Source organism: Lissotriton vulgaris, chromosome 5, assembly GCF_964263255.1.
Source record: "Lissotriton vulgaris chromosome 5, aLisVul1.2, whole genome shotgun sequence".
NCBI lineage: Eukaryota > Metazoa > Chordata > Amphibia > Caudata > Salamandridae > Lissotriton > Lissotriton vulgaris.
Window position 1 is genome coordinate 1737520151 of NC_141693.1, and position 20973 is coordinate 1737541123.

Sequence of the window (20973 nt, forward strand, 5' to 3'; positions counted from 1 at the left end):
CCACGGTATCCACCCCGACCCTTGTTGGTATAGGAGGGTTGGGTGTTACTCTTATAGAACTGCGTTGACTGAGACGCTTGACCCCTTGAGGTGCCTCTGTTATTGGAGCGGCGAAAGGAACCACCCCGAAACTGCTGTGACTGCAAGGCACCCATAGACTTAGCAGTGTCGGTGTCCTTCTTCATTTTTTCGAGGGTGGTATCGACTTCTGGGCCAAACAGGTGGTCTGGGTTGACAGTTTGGTTGAGGATGGTAGTCTGAATGTCTGGCTTGAAACGTGATATTCTGAGCCATGCATGCCTACGCAGTAGAACGCTAGTGTTTATTGCTCTTGAGGCGGTGTCAGCCACATCCAGAGCGCACTTAATTGAAGCATTGGTGATAAGCTTCCCCTCCTGTATCAGCATCTCAGCTGCTTCCTTATACTGCTCTGGCAGGTGTTGTAGAAGGGTCTCTAGAGTGTCGTAGTGAGCCCTGTCGTAACGCGCAAGCAGCGCCTGTGTGTTGGATATGCGCCATATGTTTGCAGCCTGCGCAGCAACACGCTTCCCGAAGCCTCAAAGACTTTTGATTCCTTGTCTGGGGGAGGAGCATCACCCGTAGTCTGTGAGTTGGCTCTTTTGCGAGCATTGGAGATGACCAAGGAATCCAGAGGCAACTGTCCTTTGATGTACGTTGGGTCAGTGGGCGCTGCCTTGTACTTTTTGTCAATACGTGGGTTGACAACTCTTGCTCAGGTGGGCTCCTTGAAGACCTCCGGCGCATGTTTTAACACCCCTTTTAGCATTGGCAAAGTCTTTACAGTTTTTTCAGCGACTGAAAAGGTGTCAAAAAGAAAATCGACGTCTACTGGGTCAGCATGGAGATCGACGTCATGTTTGGCTGCCGCCCTTTCAATAAGAGCATTGAAAGCTGCAGAGTCCTCAGTTGGAGAAGTTTTTGCTGAAAAGAGCTGAGGCTCCTGTCCGGAATGCGAGTCCCCAGGGTCGCCACCAGCAGACCAAGGCTCAGTCACATCCTCTGGGTCTGAGTAGACTGGGTAGGCATACTCATCCTCGTCGTCACCATCACCCTCCTCAACATTCGAATGAGTGGGTGAAAGTTCATGGCCTTGAGGTGATGTTGGCTCTAAAGGGGCAGAGGCACCAGCAGGGTTTGTCTTTTTTTTCAGTGGGATTTGGAAATGCTCTAAAGCTGGTTCAGGGGTGATCTTCCGTTTAAGGAGAGAGAGCTTGCCTGTGTTGGCGTTGATGATTACTTCTCGACGCTCTTCTTCTGCCAGTGGTTGGTGGCGCGGGCTTGGAACCACCAACGATGCCTTCGGCGTCGAGGATAACTTCGGCGTCGAGGATAACTTTGAGGGCTCCCCGGCCCCAGGCTTTGTTGCGAAAGCCTTCGGCGCCGTTTTCGGCGTTAACGTGAAGAGAATCGGCGTTGGCACTTTCGCCGGTTTCTGGAGAGGCTTGGGCACAGTGTCCTGCGGCTCGACTGCCGCGGTCCCCTCCCTAATACGCTGAAGGGACTCGTTGACCTTTCTAGTGAGCGAGGCGGAGGGACGGACCGACTCGAGAGAGTCTTCTGAAGCAGTTTTTGGCCCGGCGACCGAGGCCGCAGTCTTCGGAGCCGACGCAGCAGCCCCCTTGGCCTTCTCGAGTGGAAGCGGGTCAGCGATAGACTTGGGGTCGTCCTGCCGCTTTTTTGTGGTCTTCTTATGGTCGTCGACCTTCTTGGAATCGATGCGACTTTTAAGTGCGTCGACCAACTTCGGCGTCGACGCCCCCGCGTCGCCCGTTTTCACCTTCGGCTTCGACACCGTAGTCTTCGGGTCGGCCATTTTGGCGTGCCCCTTGAGCTCGACGGTCATCTTGGATTTCTTCGGCGCCGAGGCCTCCGAAGCCTTTGATCTGACCAGTGCGACTTGCGCTTTCGATTTCGAGACGTCTGGCGTCGAGACCGATGGTTTCACTTTCGGTTTCGGCACCGTAAGTGGCGCCGCATCAATGTCCGTGGCCGGGCCGGAAGGTGGAGCCGTGGGACGGGAATCAAGACTTTGTGTAAGGCCCGAAGGCGATCCCTCAGCCTGGGCCTTATAATGTTGGCCGGCCCCGGAGTCAGTGTGAGGAAGCTTCTCCTCCGAGCTATCCTCTACGGTGGCAATTGCCCCGTCGTCGTCCCCTACCTCCTCGACGACTTCATCGAAATCCTCGTCTTCCGCGTCATAGTCTTCCTCGACCTCCGACGCCGGGTTAGATTCCGTGATATCTTGGATAGTGTCGTCGCCGACATCCTCCGCGTCGAAGATGTCCGTCGGAGGGGGTGCCGATCGCTGGGCCTGCAGTCTTGCAGCTCGGCGGAGCTTGAGCGTCTTCTTCGACCGGAACTTGGAGCAGGCCATACACTTGGCCTCGTCGTGGTCCGGCGACAAGCACTTATTGCACACCGGGTGCACATCGATATGTGGGTACTTCGAGGCACACACCGGGCACCTCTTAAATGGCCTTCGTTCCATGATGAAGTAGTGTGGAGCGTCGTGTAGGCCCGTCCGCGCCGAAAGCACGCGGAAGGGCGGAGTTGGCTCGGAGTCGATGAAAACAAACGAACCCGAACGATAGACAATACCGACGCGAGTCCTAAAGACCTTTTGGTCTCGAGTAAAAGAAATTAAACAACTATCGATTCCGACAGAGGGAACCGAAACACATCCGAACCCAATGGCGGAAAAAAACAATATGGGGATGGAGTTGATGCCCATGCGCACTGTAGTCCAGGGGAGGAGCCACCTATCTCGTGATACTTCGAAGACTCTTCCAGGACAACAATGTGCAATCATCCGGACCCAACACTAGGCAGCGATCTATGCACGGATATGAATTCAGCAGCCCACATGCCTCGAACCCTGAGATATTTCTTGTGACTTGGGTGAATGGGAATGTGGAAATATGCATCCTTGAGGTCCAGGGTCGCTAGGAAGTCGCCCTGACTGAGCAACGGCAGGACCTGCTGCAAGGTTAACATATGAAAGTGTTCTGACAGTATGTATTGTTTGAGGGGCCTGAGGTCTAGAATGGGCCGCAGGGAACCGTCCTTTTTTGGCATTAAGAAGTACAGAGAGTACACTCCTGTACCTCGTTCTTCTGCAGGCACGAGCTCTATTGCCCCTTTTTGCAGCATGGAGAGTACTTCTTGCTGCAATAAGTGCATGTGCTCTGCGGACATAGGACGGTGCCTTGGGGGTATGTGGGGGGGGGGGAAGGGGGGTGGAGGTTAGCTCTAGACAATAGCCGTATTGGATAAGTTGTCTCACCCACCTGTCTGTGGTAATGCCTTCCCAGACTGGCAGGAACTGCTGGAGTCTTCCGCCGACTGGTGTTAGATGGTCGGGGGGCAGTGACAAGGCGTCACTGTTTGTTGGGAGCGGAGGATCTGGCGTTGTTATTGCCACGTCCTCTGCCCTTGGCGCTGTTCCCACGGTGTCCACCCCTGGTATTCTTTGTATAGGTGGATTGCGTGCTCCCTTTGGTGTACTGGGCCTGCTGTAAAGCCTGTCCTCTTGAGGCTCCCCTATTACCGGAGCGACGAAAGGAACTGCCTCGAAACTGTTGTGATTGCAGAGCCCCCATGGATTTTGCTGTCAGTGTCCTTTTTTATTTTTTCCAGGGTTGTGTCTACCTCGGGACCAAAAAGGAAATCTGGGTTAACCGGCTGGTTGAGCAGAGTTGTTTGAATCTCGGGTTTGAACCCAGAGATGCGGAGCCATGCGTGACGTCTTAACATTACACTAGTGTTAATGGCCCTAGCTGCCGTGTCTGCCGCATCCAGTGCGCATTTGATGGATGCATTAGAAATCAACTTCCCCTTCCTGTATGATTATTTCTGCTCCCTCCTTGTAAACATCAGGCAGGTGTTGCAACAACTGTTCTAGTGTGTCGTAGTGAGCCCTATCGTATCTAGCCAATAGGGCCTGTGTATTTGAAATCCTCCAAATATTAGCAGCCTGCGCTGCCACTCGCTTTCCTGACGCCTCCAAGATCTTTGATTCTTTGTCCGGAGGAGGAGCGTCACCACTAGTTTGCGAGTTTGCCCTTTTGCGGGAATTGGCCACTACGAGGGAGTCCAATGGGAGTTGGCCTTTGATGTAGGTGGGGTCCACTGGAGCAGGCCTATATTTCTTTTCAATCCGTGGGTTGAGAACCCTTGCTTTTGTGGGTTCTTTGAAAATGTCCGCAGCATGCTTGAGGACCCCTCAAAGCATAGGCAAAGTCTTAGTGGATCTTTCAGAGGTGGAGAAAGTGTCAAATAAGAAATCTTCTTCCACAGGTTCTGTGTGCATTTCCACGTCATGGTTGAGGGCTGCCCTCTCTATCAAAGCGTTAAACGCCGCCGGGTCCTCAGTTGGCGAGGTTTTGACGTTGTAGGACTGAGCGTCCAGTGCAGCTTGCGGATCATCAGGATCTACAGTTTGATCTACAGCTTCAGACCACTGTTGAGGTTCTTCCTGATCAGTGTCAGCGTGATAAGAGAAGGCCGCCTGGCCATAATCATCACCCATGTCCTCTTCGCTTTGTGCTGGAGAATATGCCATTTGTTGTGGATAGTTCTGAACGTGTTCAAAGAGAACTGGTGAGGTGGCCGAGTCTTTCTTCCGTTTAAGAGGAATTTTATAACCCTCCAAGGGATGTTCAGGTGTGATCTTCCGTTTATGGATGGTAAGCCTGCCCGATTCCGAGTCGATGAAGAGTTTCGACGGGTTGTTGTACGAGGGCTCGTGGAACACAACCCCTTCAGGGGTGGGCTTCGAAGGCGCCGACAACGTTTTGGAAGTGTCGGTGCCTCTGTGGTGTTCGAGATGCTTGGCTCGAGCCGTCGGCGGAAGACCGGACTTAATCGGAGGGTGGCCGACCTTTTTGGAGCTCGCAGTAGTGGTCGATCCGAGCCGCTTCGGTGACTCAGCGGGACGCTTGCTTGATTGCGTCGACTCGAGCTCCCGGTGCGTAGCATGCACGGCCTTAGGCGTCGACGACACTTGCTGTTTTGAGTCGGCTTTGGTTGCCGACTCGAGTTGTTTGCTCAGTAGTGGCTTGAGCGCTGAAATCTTTGGCTCGACAGCCCTCTTGGTCTGGAGGCCTTTGGCCTTGTCGCCATGTTTGTACGTAGACGCCGACTGCGTCGAGGTGACGTGTTTGACGGTCGAGCTCTGCTTTGACGCTCCAGTCTTCAAGGCGACGGCCCCTTTCGACGCCGAAGGGTCGTCGACAGTCTTTGATTTGAATGGCGTCGACGTCGAACCGACGACCATCTTAAGATGTTTCGGTTTCGATTTTGGCTCTGTTGGTTTCGGTTTCGATTTTGAAGAATCGACCGATGGCTCCTTCGAAGTACTCTTAGCCTGGCTTGGACGCGGGGCTATAGAATGTAAAGGAAGATCTTGGCTAAGGCCTCTCGGCGATGCCTCGACCTGAGCCGTAGGGAGCGTATTGTCAGTTGTAGGCCCCGCTACTGCGGTTGGGCCTGGCTCATCACTTGAGTCGTCATTGACGGATCCGGTGGCCCCCTCGACGTCCCCTACCTCGACGACGTCTTCTTCGTGGACGTACTCCTCAACTTGTTCGTCCACTTCGAAGTTGGAGTCATGCTCCGACGCTGGTTCCGACTGCTCGTCAGGAGCTTCTTCTTCTTCCTCTTCTTCTTTGACGCCTTCTTCGTCACCGGCCTCGAAGATGTTGACCGGCTCGGGCGCCGACTTTTGCGCTGACTGTCTTGCTGCGCGTCGAAGTTTAAGCGTCTTCTTGGAGCGGAAATTCGAGCAGGCCATACAGCTGGCCTCGTCGTGCTCGGGGACAAACATTTATTGCACACTGGGTGCACATCAATCTGGGGGTATTTTGAATTACAGACGGGGCATCGTTTGAACGGGCTCCGATCCATCGTCGTCGTAGTCTGGGCCTTTGGTGTCGAAAGCGAGAATAAGCCTCCGACGTCCGGTTCGAAGAACTGGAAAGAAACAGGCACCGAACGAGACAATACCGACGCTTCGAAGGCCTTTTGGCCTTAGGAAAGAGTCAATACAAAGTTTCCGAACTAGAGTCGAGAAAGTACATCCGAACCCAATGGCGGAAAAAACCAATCCGAGGATGGAGAGATGCCCATGCGCACTGTAGTCCAGGGGAGGAGCCACCTATCTCGTGATACTTCGAAGACTCTTCCAGGACAACAATGTGCAATCATCCGGACCCAACACTAGGCGGCGATCTATGCACAGATATGAATGTCAGCAGCCCTGCATGCCTCGAACGCCTGCATAATTTCAGAGAGGGTTGGTCGGACTTGGTGGACCATCTGAGGGGGAAGCAGGTCTCCTGTTCCTCGGGTATGCGTAGATATCGAGCCCGGGCCAGGGACGCTCAGTCTGCGTTTTCTGGATACCTTCACATGTTTAATAAGGAGCAGCTCAAAGCATCTGTCAGACTTCTCCTACTATCCTGGGAGACCTGTATCCTCTAGGAAAGGATCAAGCTCCAAGGGCATGAAGTAGGGTCAACCATCGCCCTCACCGATTCCTTCATCAGCCGTGTGTTTGTCCACTTGTCAGCCACCACTGTTCCTCCCCTGCAAATCTTTGGCGTATCTCCCTGCACAGAGTTGGGGGCCAAGCACTCCTCACCTGCAGGAGCTTCTCGCAGCTCCCTGAGCAATCGGGGTCAACACCATCTAGAGTCTCAGGCCAGTGGTGTAGCAAGCACGCTCCACGCTTAAGGCTACCCTAACTCTATTTTCTCGATCTCTGTGTCAAGGCCCAAGTGCAGCGGTGTGGTGGCGGCCACCCTAGTCAGCCGGGCCGTAGCAACTCTTCAATCGGTCGTAGGTCACCCCACTTCTACTCTGGTTCCCCCAGCCAGGTTGCCCACTCTGACCCATGTGCTCACCCAGTCAGTCACTCAACGGGAGTCCTCTTAAAGTGGCTGAAGATGGGCACCTCCGCAGAATTCAAAGCCCGCCTGGTGCTCCCGCAGCTAGTCTCCGTAAAGGTGCTGTAGTGCCACAGACTATGTCACGCGGCCTAAAGGATATGCTGCTCTCGTGCCCATCAACGGCCACCTCAGGCCCCGAATCGCAGGCACAGCTGGAGTTCACTGTAGCGGTGCCGGGATAGGGCTCTTGCTGGGTTCACCAGATGCAGGTGTGATGCCACAGGGCCACGTCCCACAGGTCAGCAGCGCAGGCAACGCAGGGGGCAACATGTCCAGGCCCTGCGGCTTTCACCTTGGGCAGCAGGCATCTCTACTCCCCCTGGCATGATTATGTGTCATCCAGGGCATATGCCCCGTCATCCGCAGTTCGCTTGCCCACTCCTCTCGCAGTCCTGGTTCCTGTCCCTTTCTCACCGCTGAGTCTGCCTTTCCTCTCGATCCTTCAGGCAGCTCCCATCTTGGCTGTACAAATGCGAGGCGCCCCTCTCCCTCGTACAACACTTCATCATCAATCCCCAGGTCACCAGAGCCAAATCAGTTGAGCCTTGATGGCCAACAGAAGAGAACATGTCATCTTTCTGTATGTAGTATGTGGTAATTATTTTGTTTGCACAAATCAGTATCGTCCTTTTGAGTAGACATGTGAGAAATGCCTGGAGTACCAGCTCAACTATAGTCAGAACCAACACTCTGATGTGCTAGAGTGCCGGCTGTGTGTGCTTACCCTGCTACTGATGTTTGCTAACAGTGGGACAGTAAAAAAAAAAAAAAAAAAAAAATTATTGCCAGGGTGGAAGGTTTAGCTGCCTTATTCCTCCATTTATTTAGCAAAGAGTTGGGGGTGGGATGCAGAGTTTGTAATTAATAAGCACAAACCTTGTCAGAGGCTGGGTTGGGCTTAAATTACGACCAAAAAAAGGCAGGCTCTGTTGCCGGGACGTAGAAAGCAGTTAGCAGGAAACCCATTCCCTTGTCAAAGTAACAGACAGAGAGGATATTTCCCCTTCTTCCTTGGCCAATGCAACCCCCAACCACCATCCACAAGCCCTTGGCCAAACTGAAAGGAGCATTCTCCCCCATCCTTGGCCAATGTGGGGTGAGGAGGGGTGGGGTATATTTCAGTACCTTCGGGCAAGGCAATGGGAAGTCGTGTGTAACACCTCCTTTGCCTTGCCCTTGGGACAACAAGGAAGATAAGGCAGAGGGTGATCTTCTCAAAACTTCCATTTTATCATCTCCTCACTGGCATTACTCTGGATCGAGTGTCAGCTGCTGATTCTATAAACGTCAAGATACCCTTCATGGCGAAAAACTTTACAAATGCTTAGAATACAATAAAAGAGAATTAATTCTACCTTTCACCATTGGACAAGGCCAGAAGAGGCAGAGATAACCCTCCTATCGCCCCTTAACTACACAAGGGTGGTGATTGTTCAGCACACACACACTTTACATTCTCCTCTTACTACACACACATTTTCTATCCTCCTCTTAGCAAAGGTGGGGAGGAAGTAAATCAACTCTGCCCTTGGGAAAAGTAGAGGGCTCTGTGTATAGCCCTTCTGGTCAGGGCCGGGAGGAGAAAGGACTTTATTTCTTCACTCTCTCCAATCTTTCAAACTGGCTGAGGAGAGAGGTCAAAGGATTTATCTACCCATTTCTGAACAATGCAGCATTACCTCTTCTACTGTGCTCCTTTATCTTATCAGGTTTCTCTTTTCTTCTGCGAGTTTACAATCATTGGGCGGAAAAGAATTGTGAGTGTTATGTATGGCAGTGTTGGGACAGGACTGTCCCCTGCATGAACTGGTGTGTACCCCTGCCCTGAGTGTAAAACTGGTTTCCTGCCTTTGTATTTGGCCCTCGCATCACACTAATTTAGCATGTCTATAGAAGGCAAGGTCAGTTCCTGGTAATGCAAGATCCAGAACGAGTCCTGTGACCTGGAGGGGTATAAACAGTATACCCCATAGTGGGCATGACTACTATCTCTTCCCGGGATGAGATACAAACGGCGATGGTGCGTATTTTTATTTTGCGTATGCTGAGATCTTGCACTTCATTATGCTCTTGTTCTGGAGACTCCAGCCTGAAGCCATCATTAATGCTACCTGCTTCTCTACTTAGCACATTTGTCTTCTTACCATGAGAGGGCATCTGGGGCTGTGTGGCTGGTGCTGGATGCAACATGGGAAAAGACGGGATTGCCTTTGGCATGCCCGATGCGCATGTGTGCGCCGCAGTGCATTTTATGGACCAGGGAGATCTGCATTCCTGATTGCTTTCCAAACACTAGAGCGCTCCAGTTAAATATGGCACATCTAGGCTGGAACCATGAGAAGTGTGAAAATAGTGGTAGGCAGAGCTTCAATTTGGATAATAAAACTGATTTTTAATGTCTAAAATCAATTATCACAATAGTTACCCTCCCCCCCAGCGTTATTCCCTCAACAACAATAATTTAAAAAAAAATTGTCACCTGCTGGTCATGACCTCTGTTGAAATTCTCAGCAACCATTATACGACACTATGTTGCAGTTGTAATTCTTACCTGTCTCTTTAAGACCAAGTGCTTCCCCTTCCAGTATTTAAGCATCTGTAGAGCTTGGAGCGTGCTGACAATATCAACTGGGTTTACTGCCGTCTCCTGACTTATCTCTAAAACACAAGTAGAAACATGAGACTGATAAGTACACAGGCAATAATTCATTATTGAGCTTGTGTAGTTACAGAGTTTAGCATCTTAAGTACCTAAGACCTTGTCTTGTCTCCCATTTCCTCACGAGAAAAAGATGGTTATCTATTGGTATACTAAACATGTTAATTGTAAAAAGGCCACTGAAAACAATGCAGCTGCACCGTGGAATGACTGCCGTTAGAGGTCCAGTGCCTGAACATTTGCATTGTTCATTCTGCTTCTGTTGCGGAATCAGTGTAGAAGCTTAACACACTGCAGCAACAGGCTTCTCAAGTCACCAAAGAACAGCATTATTCACATGGTGAGTGAGCGCAGTGCTGAAGGTTACTGCCCTTTAACTTTTTTTCGCCTTTGGTGGAGGTGGGAATATTTGCTAAAAATTAATACCAGCATGTGTAAATGTCACACGTATGTAATACAAACATGTCAGCTGGCATCCCCTTCCGTGTGTATTACTAATTCTATGTTCACTGTAATTCTTAATGGCTAGAATAACAAAACACAACATGACACCACTAATGTACCAGCATTAGCTCACACAAATAGGTTCTTGTTCTTCCAGATACTACAGAAGCCAGCATGTCAAGGATCAGTTGCACCTAAAAAAACAAAGCCTGCCTAAGCACACTCCTCCCTTATATTGGAGTAGCAAATCAGATAAGAAAACGGTCTTCTGTAAAACATACTGCCTTGCCCCACACAGAAAAGCAGTGCTGTCCTTGGACACTGAAGGACAAACCTGATACAATTAAAGAACTCTCACAGTAGATTGGAGACCTAAAGCATTTCTTAACAGGGCTGAAGTTTCTGCTTCACAGAGTGAAAATGGGGAAGGATAGCTGTTAAATACGGGTCAGAGGGGTACATTCTGGTTACCCATACAAACCTATAAAAGTGTTGTTTGTCCAGCTTCCACACTTGCCTAATGCTCACCTGATGCTTTATCTGCAAACTGTTGAACTCTGAGGTTTGAGCCCATACGGAGATAGGGGTTGGGGGATAATGATCCAAACGAAGTCTCACAAGAAATTGATTGATAGCAGAACCCTAACTCAGATGACCAGCAATAATCTCATGATGGTGCTCATTCTGCCACATCGCTAACAATTTTTGTATATTTGATGCAGGAGCATTCCTAAATTAAATGCTGCACAGATTACTGGCTCCTGGTAACCCAAAGAATAAGGTTTAAATCCATGTGCTTCTGCCGCCGCATCCTTCACCAACAAGGCCCCATATATCTGCATTCCACGATCCAACCATACATCCCTGGCCGCGATTTCAGATCATCTGCAGCTAAATTAGTCAGAGTACCTAAGGTATTGAAAGCCAGGCTAGGGGCATGCTCTTTCTTCTCTTTGGCCTCCATAATGTGGAACTCCCTTCCTTATGATCTGAGAGCGGCACCCTCTGAGGTATCTTCCAGAAGCCAACTGAAAACCTGGCTGTTCCTCCTGTTAATCTCCCCTCTGTCTTTTGATTCTGGTTCAGCTCTTTCCCGTTGCACTTTACAAAAACACATTATTATTAACTAGGAGACATATAAAGACCGTATGTATGGTGCATGCTTTTTTAATTAGAAAACATACACTAAATATAATATATGTATGTAATGAGATACCTACCTGTAACTTTGGGCCTGCAGTATAGGTTTCTTTCATAGATTCACATGCTTGAATCCCAGTCGATCTCTAACCCTCCAACCCTCCACAGCTTCCGATCGACCACCACTGTCGACCAACCACTCTCCGCTTACGAACAGCTCAGCACACAGAACACAGCCACCCTTATGAATTCCATCCACTCAGGGGCACCCACCAATCCCTGCCCCCACCAAATCATCAACATTGGAAGAGACAAGACCAACCACCAATTCACACCCATCCTCAACGCCTCATTAACCACTGCCATCTTTCCCGACCCATGGAAACACGCAGAGGTCAAGCACCTCCTCCAGAAACCCTCGGCAGACCCCAGCGGACTCCAAAACTACCTTCCCATCTCATTTCTCCCATTCCCCGCCAAAGTCCTGGAAAAGGCCATCAACATCCAACTCACCGAACACCTGGAGAGTAATAACCTAATGGACCCCCTCCCAATCAGGCTTCTGAACCACCCACAACACTGAGCCAGCCCTGATTGCTGCAACTGACTACATACGCACCCTACTCAACAGAGGAGAATCAGCCACCCTGATTTTTCCTGAACACTCCACAGCCTTCGACAACATCTTCACCAGAGGCTCGTCAACTGCTTACACCAAATTGGTATAACAGGCGAGGCGCTCTGATGGATGACATCCTTTCTCACAGGACACACCCAGAGAGTCAGACTTCCCATTTCCACGCCGCAAGCCAAGCACATCATCTACGGCATTCCCCAAGGATCATCCCTCAGTCCAACCCTCTTCAACATCTACATGACATCACTTGCAGACATAGTCAGATCACACAACATCAACATCATCTCCTATGCTGACATCCAGATCGTCCCATCGCTCTCAACCGACCCCACCTTGACAAAGACAGACTGCCACAACTATATGAAGAAAGTCTCAGTCTGGATGAAAGACAACTGCCTCAAGTACAACACCGCCACTGATGACATCAGGACCCTGCTTGACAATGGAGAAACAGCAGCCCTCATCCTCCTGGACCCGTCAGCCGCCTTCGACATGGTCTGCCGCCACACACTACGAACAAGCCTGCACGCCGCCGGGATCAAAGAGAAGGCCCTGGTCTGGACCACATCCTTAATCTCCGGCAGAACTCAGAGTGTCCGCCTTCCCCCCTTCCGCTCCGCTGCCACCGAAATCATCTGCGGCGTACCCCAGGGCTCTTCCCTCATCCCAACGCTGTTCAACATCTACAAGGCATCCCTCGCCCACGTCGCCAGACAGCATGACCTCAACATCATCTCCAACGCCGACAACACCCAGCTGATCATCTCCCTCAGCAAAGACCCTCACACAGCCAAGACCAACCTCCACAAAGGAATGAAGGCAGTCGCCAAATGGATGAGGAACAGCCGACTGAAGCAGAACTCAGACAAGACGGAGGTCCTCATCCCGGGCTCCCCTCCTTCAGCCTGGGACGACTCCCGGTGGCAGACACTAGGAACAGCCCTGTCGCCCACCGACCACACACGCAACCTAGGGGTCATCCTCGACTACACCCTCTCCATGACCAAGCAGGTCAACGCTGTCTCCTCATCCTGCTTCAACACCCTCTGAATGCTCCGCAGGATCATCAAATGGATCCCCACCGAGACGAGAACAGTCACCCAGGCCCTCGTCACCAGCAGGCTGGACTACGGAAACGCCCTCTACGCAGGAACGTCGGGCAAGCTCCTGAGGCCATTGCAACGCATCCAGAACGCGTCGGCACGTCTGCTTCTCGACATCCCCCGCCGCCGCCACGTCACACCCCACCTGAGAGACCTGCACTGGCTCCCCGTTAAGAGGATAACCTTCAAACTCCTCATCCATGCACGCAAAGCTCTCCACAAGACCGGCCCGGCATACCTCAACGACAAAATCTACACCCCCACCAGCCAGCTCTGGTCCGTTCCGCCAGCCTCGCCCTCGCCACAGTCCACCGCATCCGAAGAACGACTGCCGTCGGCAGATCCTTCTCCCACCTCGCCGCCAAGACCTGGAACACCCTCCCCACCAGCCTACGACAGACCCAATACCTACTGGCCTTCAGAAGACTCCTCAAGACCTGGCTCTTCGATCGCTAGCATCACACCCCTCCCACCACCCCAGCGCCTTGAAACCTGCATGGGTATGTAGTGTGCTTTATAAGTGTCATGATTGATTGATTGAAGTCCTCATTTTCGGCAAAAACACCACCCTCTGGAACTACTCCTGGTGGCCGTCTGAACTTGGACCTACCCCCATGCCAAAAGACCATGCCTGCAACTTCTGCATCATCTTTGACAACGAACTCTCCATGAAATGTCAGGTCAACACAGTCTCCTCAGCCTCCTTCCACACACTCCTCAGAATCTTCGAGTGGCTCCCCATCAACACCCGGAAGACGGTAACCCAAACCCTCATCACCAGCAGACTGCACTACGGCAACGCACCACCACCGAAATCATACAAAGACTACAGACAATCCTGAAAGCAGCTGCCAGACTTATCCTCAACCTGCCCAATAGAACCCACATCACCCAGCACCTGAAAGACCTCCACTGGCTCCTTTTGCAGGAGAGATGCCAGTTCAATCTCCTAATATGCCTACAAAGCCCTCCACGACCAAGGACTCGCCTACATGAGCCATAGTCTGCACTTCCACCGACTCCCAGGAACCTCTGCGCACCTCGCCCTTGCACAGATCTCACGCATTCACCGCTGCGGTGCCGGAGGACGCTTCTTCTCCCATCTTGCAGCCAAACCCTACCCCTCCCACCTCCGCACTCCGCCCACGCTGACGGACTTCAGGAAGGTGCTCAAGACCTGGCTTTTTGACTGAGACTTTCAGCCAGCGCCTGGATACCTTTTCGGGTGACAAGCCGCCCGTTACAAGTACAACTTGATTGACTGAGTTGTGGTGTTGTCTGTGTGTATGAGCACCACTGACCTTTTTATTCTCCAGAGGAACACCTGTAAACTTAACGCTACTGCTTTGAGCTCCAGGATTGGTATGCAGACTTATTTTACATAAGCATCTAATTACAAACTGTGGGACCTGCGGTATGAAAGTCAAGCTTGTTGATAGATTGGTCTCCTGAATCCACCATGAGAGCAATTAGCATCTTTAGAGTAGGATGAATTGTATTGTCAAAAGATCCTGGAGTTTGGCTCCATTGTCGGTCTAATTCCTCTTGAAACTGTTGTATACAAAGGCAGAAAAATGCCACTAAGGGAATGCATGAGTCATTTTTCCCAATAGGGATTTGACTAGGCAAACAAACTGAATTTTCACTTTGTAATGTACTTGCCAAATGTATTATCATGATTAGTCTTTCGGTCATTGGGTAAGCCTCGTCTTCTACTATATCTATGGTAGTAGCCAAGAATGTTATTTTTTTAGATGCCCGAAGCACTGATATTTGTGGGTTCAGTCTGAAAGTTCTTAAAGAAGGCTCTTTCACTAATCAATCGTCTAGTTATGGAACAACCTGGTGTCCTTTCCGTCTCAGGACTACAGCTACTGGAGCTAGGCATTTCATGAAAATACGGGCAGATGATTTCAGTCTAAATGGGAGAACTTTGAACTGATAATGGCTGCCGGCTACAACAAACATTAAGAATTTGCAATGGTTGGGGTGAACAGGAATATGAAAATAAGTATCTTTGAAATCTAATGATATCATATATTAAATTATGAATTAGAGTAGGCTATTAATGGCTTGGCGATTGGAAAGGCCGCAGGTCCAGACAAACTCCCTTTGGAAATTTATAAGACCTTTTTTCAAGACTTAAAACTGATATACTTGCGGTTTTTCAAGAGGCACGAACAGGGGAAGCTACACGATCCTGGGTAGAGGCTAACCTCATCATATTTAAAAAGACAGATAAACCATCTGATCTACCAGGCTCCTACCACCCAATTTCACTCGTCAACTGTGACGGTAAAATCTATGCTAAGATTCTTGCCAATCGGCTGGCGAAAGTCATTTCCCCCTTGGTTTCTCTAAGGTAACAAGGTTTCATACCTGGAAGGGTGACTGTGAACCTCATCAGTAGAGTAGTGACCCTATTTAACATTGCACAGGTAGAGGTAAGGGATTTAGGATTGATCCTGCTCGATGCTGAAAAAGCATTCAACAGTGTTGCTTGGTACTTCCTCTGGGGGGATCTTAAATCAAATGGGGATTGGCCAGGGATACATTCAGGCTCTTCGGGGTTAATATCGATCTCAGACAGCCAAAATATGTTTAATGGGGTGTTTTTCTGACACAATTCAGATGTCAAGAGGTATACGACAAGGGTGTCCATGCTCTCTGCTTCTGTTTGTGCTCTACATTAACTCTTTTATAATTATGTTAGAGCGAAGCATCCAAATTACACCCTTTATGGTTCGGCAGTATTGCTTCTGCGTTTTGGCGTACACCGATGATATTGCGATTGTAACATCTAGTACGGTAGAGAAGTGTGGCTCAATGATTAGAGCGGCAGACCCTAATGCAGTAGTCTGGCCGGAACCAGGGTTCAATTCCCGCCTCTGCGGGTCTCGGGCTCAATTTCCTCGGACATGATAATTCTCGCCTCAGTGCCTATTCTAATCATGAGCCCCACTCTGCACCTCTGGGCAATAGCTTGCTTAATCTCTACAACGGCCCCAACAACGCTGAGGATGCCTGACTTCACCTTGGGGGTGCCCAGGAGTGGGCACCTCACAGGGAAAGGCCAGGAAGGGTTCCTCTGCGGTATTCGTACAATCGCTGAGATGCCTCCGAGTAGTCGTGCGCTATATAAGTGCGTAATTATCCTTTATTACGGTCACAGCTCTACCTGTAATTGAACAACTGGCACAGGAGTTTGGCTCCAATTCAGGCTATAAGCTTAATACATCTCAAACCCAAATTCTTTGCACAAACCAAAGTTTGGTTAATGATCCCAGAGTAGACACAGAAGTCACATACATGGGCATTAACATTCGGGCCTGCTTAAAAGAATTAGTTGAGCTTAATTGGGTTGATATCATAGGCAATGTGAAACTATCACTTGAGAGAGGGAGAGCCTGCACCTTTCCTTGGTTGGCAGATCTAATGTTCTTAAAATTAATGTATTGCCCAGGGCTATGTATTTCTTTGGAGCAGTCCCTTTGGAAATCACTGTGTGCTTGATATATGTGGGCCCCTGGGAAAGAAACCACGTAGAGCTGCCCGCTTCATGACTCTTCCTCGAGAGAGAGAGGTGGATGGTCGGATCCTGATTTAGCCTTGTATTATTACACGTGCATTCTATCAAACATACACATTTTATTGACTGGAGAGGAAGTAAACAGCTCAGCTGAGGATCCCTCAATTTATTTGATGGTTTTGGGCTCAGAGGTTAATAACTGTTTAAGAGAAGTGAAGGTAGCCATTATAAAAGAACACGGTTCAAGGTTCTGGGAGCCATTTTTAAAGTTTGGAATACAGTTCGAAAGAACTTTCAGATTCCAGGGATATCGGTCTACACCCATACCGCTGTAGTGTAGTTCTATATCCCTGATAGGCTCTGCGCACTGGAATAATATACACTATAGTTTTGACATAGGACTGAGGTCAGTATTTCTCTATCGAGTATATTAAACTTATTTACCTGTGTGTGCCAGCTACCTCAGAGGTCATTAGAAACTTCTTGAATGAACAAGAAGGGATTCGTTTCTGACAACTTCATTTGTGCCAAGAGTTGCCAAAAGTTTCTCTAGGTTCTAGTCTGCTCCATACCTTAGAATGAGAGAGGTTGGTATCTCTTCCCAGGACTTGATCTTCAACACCCCGCACGGGGAGTCAGAAACACTGGAGCTGGATTCTCGGCGAGGAGGATGACAGTGTCTGGTCAGTGCGTCAGCTGGGGACTTGACTTCCTTCCAAACTTGCCGTGGCGAGCCGCTTCGTGCAAGTAGGTAGCCAAATTGCACCGTGATTTGCCATGGCAAGTGAAGGTATATTTATACCTTGATGGTGTTTAGGAATGCCGGTATTGACGTACAAGTCGCGCTTAAGAACGTCATGAATTAACCCCTAAGGAATAGATGTTCATTCATGATAAATGAGTTCTTGGAGAAATCAATATCTAGGCAAGAGGAAGTTTTAAAGGCTTAAGAGTCTGGTTGTCCAAGAACTAGTTGGGACGAAGATGATTGGATGTAGTTGACCATGCTTGTATTTGGTTAGCATGAGCAATGCCTAAATAAGGGCTGGATTTCTATGTCTAAATAAGGGCAATGTGAGTTGTACGTATATAAGGGCATGATTCGGGAAATCTATATATGGTATATTAAATCAACACACAACACCCACTCCACCTTTTGTATGAACGACCTTACTAAATCGTAAACATGTTAAACATATCTAAAATAGAGTATCGCATGATTTGCTAAAATATGTCTAAAACATATTCCTAACAAAATGCATCTAAAAGTGTTGCTATGCATAAAAATGCAATAGTGCTGTACATATTAAAGCAATGTTTCATTCTAAGCATATGTTGACATTTGAATGCTAAATGAATGAACCATAAAAATACACATTTATGAAATGGCTGGTAAATACAGAAGAAAAAGGGCCGAAACCATTTCATGTCAGATTACATAAATCAATTTGTTTGTGGACAAGGTTACATATTTTCTCTGGAAGTATTTAAAGAATTCTGCTCTTTATGAATAGTTCTACTATAAGCAGATTACTTGTGACAAAAATGAAAAATACAAATTTTGGGGAAAAAAATCATAGGAAAAAAGTTCCAAAGTTAGTCCCTTGTTTTGAAAAAATGAAAGTCCAATTCAGAGTCTCTCAGTACACTGTTACAAAATCAAAAGTCAGTGTTAGGGCTTGGAGAAAACATGAAATCTTCTATTTCTGTAGACAAAAAGTCATCTACCGTTGTAGGTGAAAGTTGGAATACCTCGTTTAGAAGATTAACCGCACATAGATGTGAACTATCGCCTTCAGCATCGGTCGCATCAGCAATGTTCGTATCGGATGTTACCTGCGCGCCTGTTTCCTCTCGTACCTCAGCAGTTGCAATTTACGTCTGTGAGATCTCAATGAATACCGTCATCAGGATTGGTAGCGGCTGGGGACAACACAGCGCATGGGTCGTTACAGGGTCCAGCAGAGTATTGACGTCCGTAGGCATGATGGGAGTGTTAGACAGATGTCTAGGATATATTCATTACCGCAAAACAGGCAGCGTAGAACAGGTAAGATGCAATCTTGCCAGATTGGTCTAAATGACAGAAACCATGTGATATTTAATTCTCGTAGACTAGGTAAACCCAAACTTTGTACGATGCGCTCACAACACTTCATCTCGAGCAGAGCTCTCTCCACGGTGAATTGGGTGTCGCTGGTGTTTTGGCTTGCCATATCGAAGCAGTAGGAGCAAAAATAGGATCCCTGCAACGAGTCCAAAAAGTAGTGGCAGTCTGCCAAACACAGAGAGTGCACGAAGTTTGGAAAAATTCTGAGGACTGCTTGAAAAGGTGCTAACAGTCATGCACACATGTTCTTAAATACATGCGCAATACCGCTCGTATCAGACATGTTTAAGATACATCCCAGCATTTCTAAGAAATGTATAGGGCAGGTTGTATTCAAAAGGGCATGTATCTCTGCAGAAGTCCTTGCGACTTGTAGATCATAGGTCTCTTTAGCCGAGGTCAGTGGCACTGTTTGTTGCAAAAGAATGGCTTTCATTCTGATTAGAGTATCAATTCGTATACAAGAGATGTTCGGTGAAGGCCATAAAGAAGACTCCCTAGCTGTCTTTGTTTGTGGAAACAATACTTGCATACAGCAAGTGACGCTGGATGTAACAGTCACTAGATATGGGATACCTGGCAACATGCCACAGCAGCTGTGATCGTTCAACATGAGGTAACTATCATTTGAAAGTTGTCCAAAAATCGGATCAATCACTGCAGCTGGTGAGCCTTCCAGGTGACAGGATAAGTTGGTAGTGGAACCATCGAAGGCTCCATGTAAATTAATACCCTGACAAAGGAGAGAACCGCTTAGTACGTTTTCACAGTTTGTACCGCTAATAAACACTTCACGCCCTCCACTCCAACATCTATGTGTGTATGGTAAATCCCAGGATGTCTTGATGTATTCTTTACCCAACCTTTCATATTTGCCTGCTGGTATGTGTTTTAGGCAATACTGAAAATGGAAAATTGTAACAGGCAGAGTAATTTTACCATCTATTATCCACTCAGTAGTTGGTTTCTCTGCAACCGTGAATGGTCATTTTTGTCCAGTTTTTCAATGCTCAGCACCGTATAGTCTGCTCCCCTTTGTGCCAGTTTGATCTGTTTATCAGTGAGATTGAATTCTGAAAACAGTGACGTATTGTTGATTAAACACCAAGGCACATAGCCTGCACGCAGGTTTTGTAGCATCCAGCCCAATAGCATGATCAAACGTAATTGAGACTGACCATGTTGCAACATGACCAAGTCTTTTTCTATGATGTCTATGGCAGAAGACACAATGCTGTCCAATGAATATATCCTGGACGACAGTCGTTAACCCATTGTCTACTACAAAGAGAGATTTCTCTAACTTAATACAATCAATTTCTCGTATTCGTTCTGCAGTGTCTGCTTGGGTAATCTTCCATATTTCGTTATATGCAGAATATATACCGGCATATATAAAACATTTGACGCTTTTTTTGGTCCTAGCAAGAATTCCCTAAGGTCTGCGCCATCTTTAAGTAAAGATAAGTGTTGTTTTACATTCTGTAGTGTAGCTTTATGTAGCCAATGAAGGCATAACTTCCCTACACTATGTTGTTATTACCCCAAGATGCTATCTTTGAACATATCTTGGGTCTGGCCTATTGATAGTGAAACCCTGAGTTTTGTTCAGGAATCTATTTTGACAGTTGTTTGTGTATTTGGGCCAGAGCAACCATTTGTTCCAATCTGGATCTGATCTGTTGTGATGCAAAATATTATGTACGCCGACCTCCCCCGTGTAGTGCTATTACTTGTAGGTATAGTCGGTGTATTCATGTCTTTGATCTTGGCTAACCCAAGGAAAGACGTTTGTTGGACAGTGTCATTCAAAAACAATTTGCTCACGGATGATACAGGCTCTAAACATAGCTTCTACCCCCTGCACTTGCCAATCTTTTGTACCCCAGACAGTTTTTGTCTCGATGTTGTCTTTCCAGAAATCGAAACCCTGTCTAGACAGTTGGGCAATAAAGGTTGCAGAATAAATCTGTTTTGTATTTGTTAGCATATTTTTCGTTCCCGTTTTGTTCACATTTTTAAAGAAAAATGATTCTGGATTAGATACATTGAACCCTGAATAATATGGAAACTTATTCGCAAAAGTTTTTGAGCTACCCTTTGGAGGTGTAGGACAATGCTCCCAATGGTTATACATATATACAATTTGAGGCATTGCAGTTTTGTGCAAGAAATGATGACATAATGGTTATAACAATACATCTGTTCATAGTCTGATGAACCCTCTAAATATTCATGATTTGTGAATACTGCGGACATTTCTAGATCAGACATCATGTTATTAACAGTCTCGAAGTCCTAATCATCAGAAAAAGTATTAGATGTAATAAAGTCACTTAATGAAAGCTTGAATAAGTATGGAATCTTCAAATCCCTGTACCCG

At 48.1% G+C, this 20973-nt stretch overlaps 1 protein-coding gene across 9 annotated transcripts in view; it reads right to left on the reverse strand.

The window, feature by feature from the left end:
- Positions 1 to 20973, reverse strand: part of KAT7 (lysine acetyltransferase 7) — a 707790-nt gene that overhangs the window by 48330 nt on the left and 638487 nt on the right. For all 9 annotated transcript variants that reach the window (XM_086923976.1, XM_086923975.1, XM_086923978.1 and 6 more), the window contains one exon: positions 9520 to 9626. In XM_086923976.1, coding sequence (XP_086780102.1) covers positions 9520 to 9626 — 107 coding nt within the window. The remainder of the gene's footprint in view (positions 1 to 9519; positions 9627 to 20973) is intronic.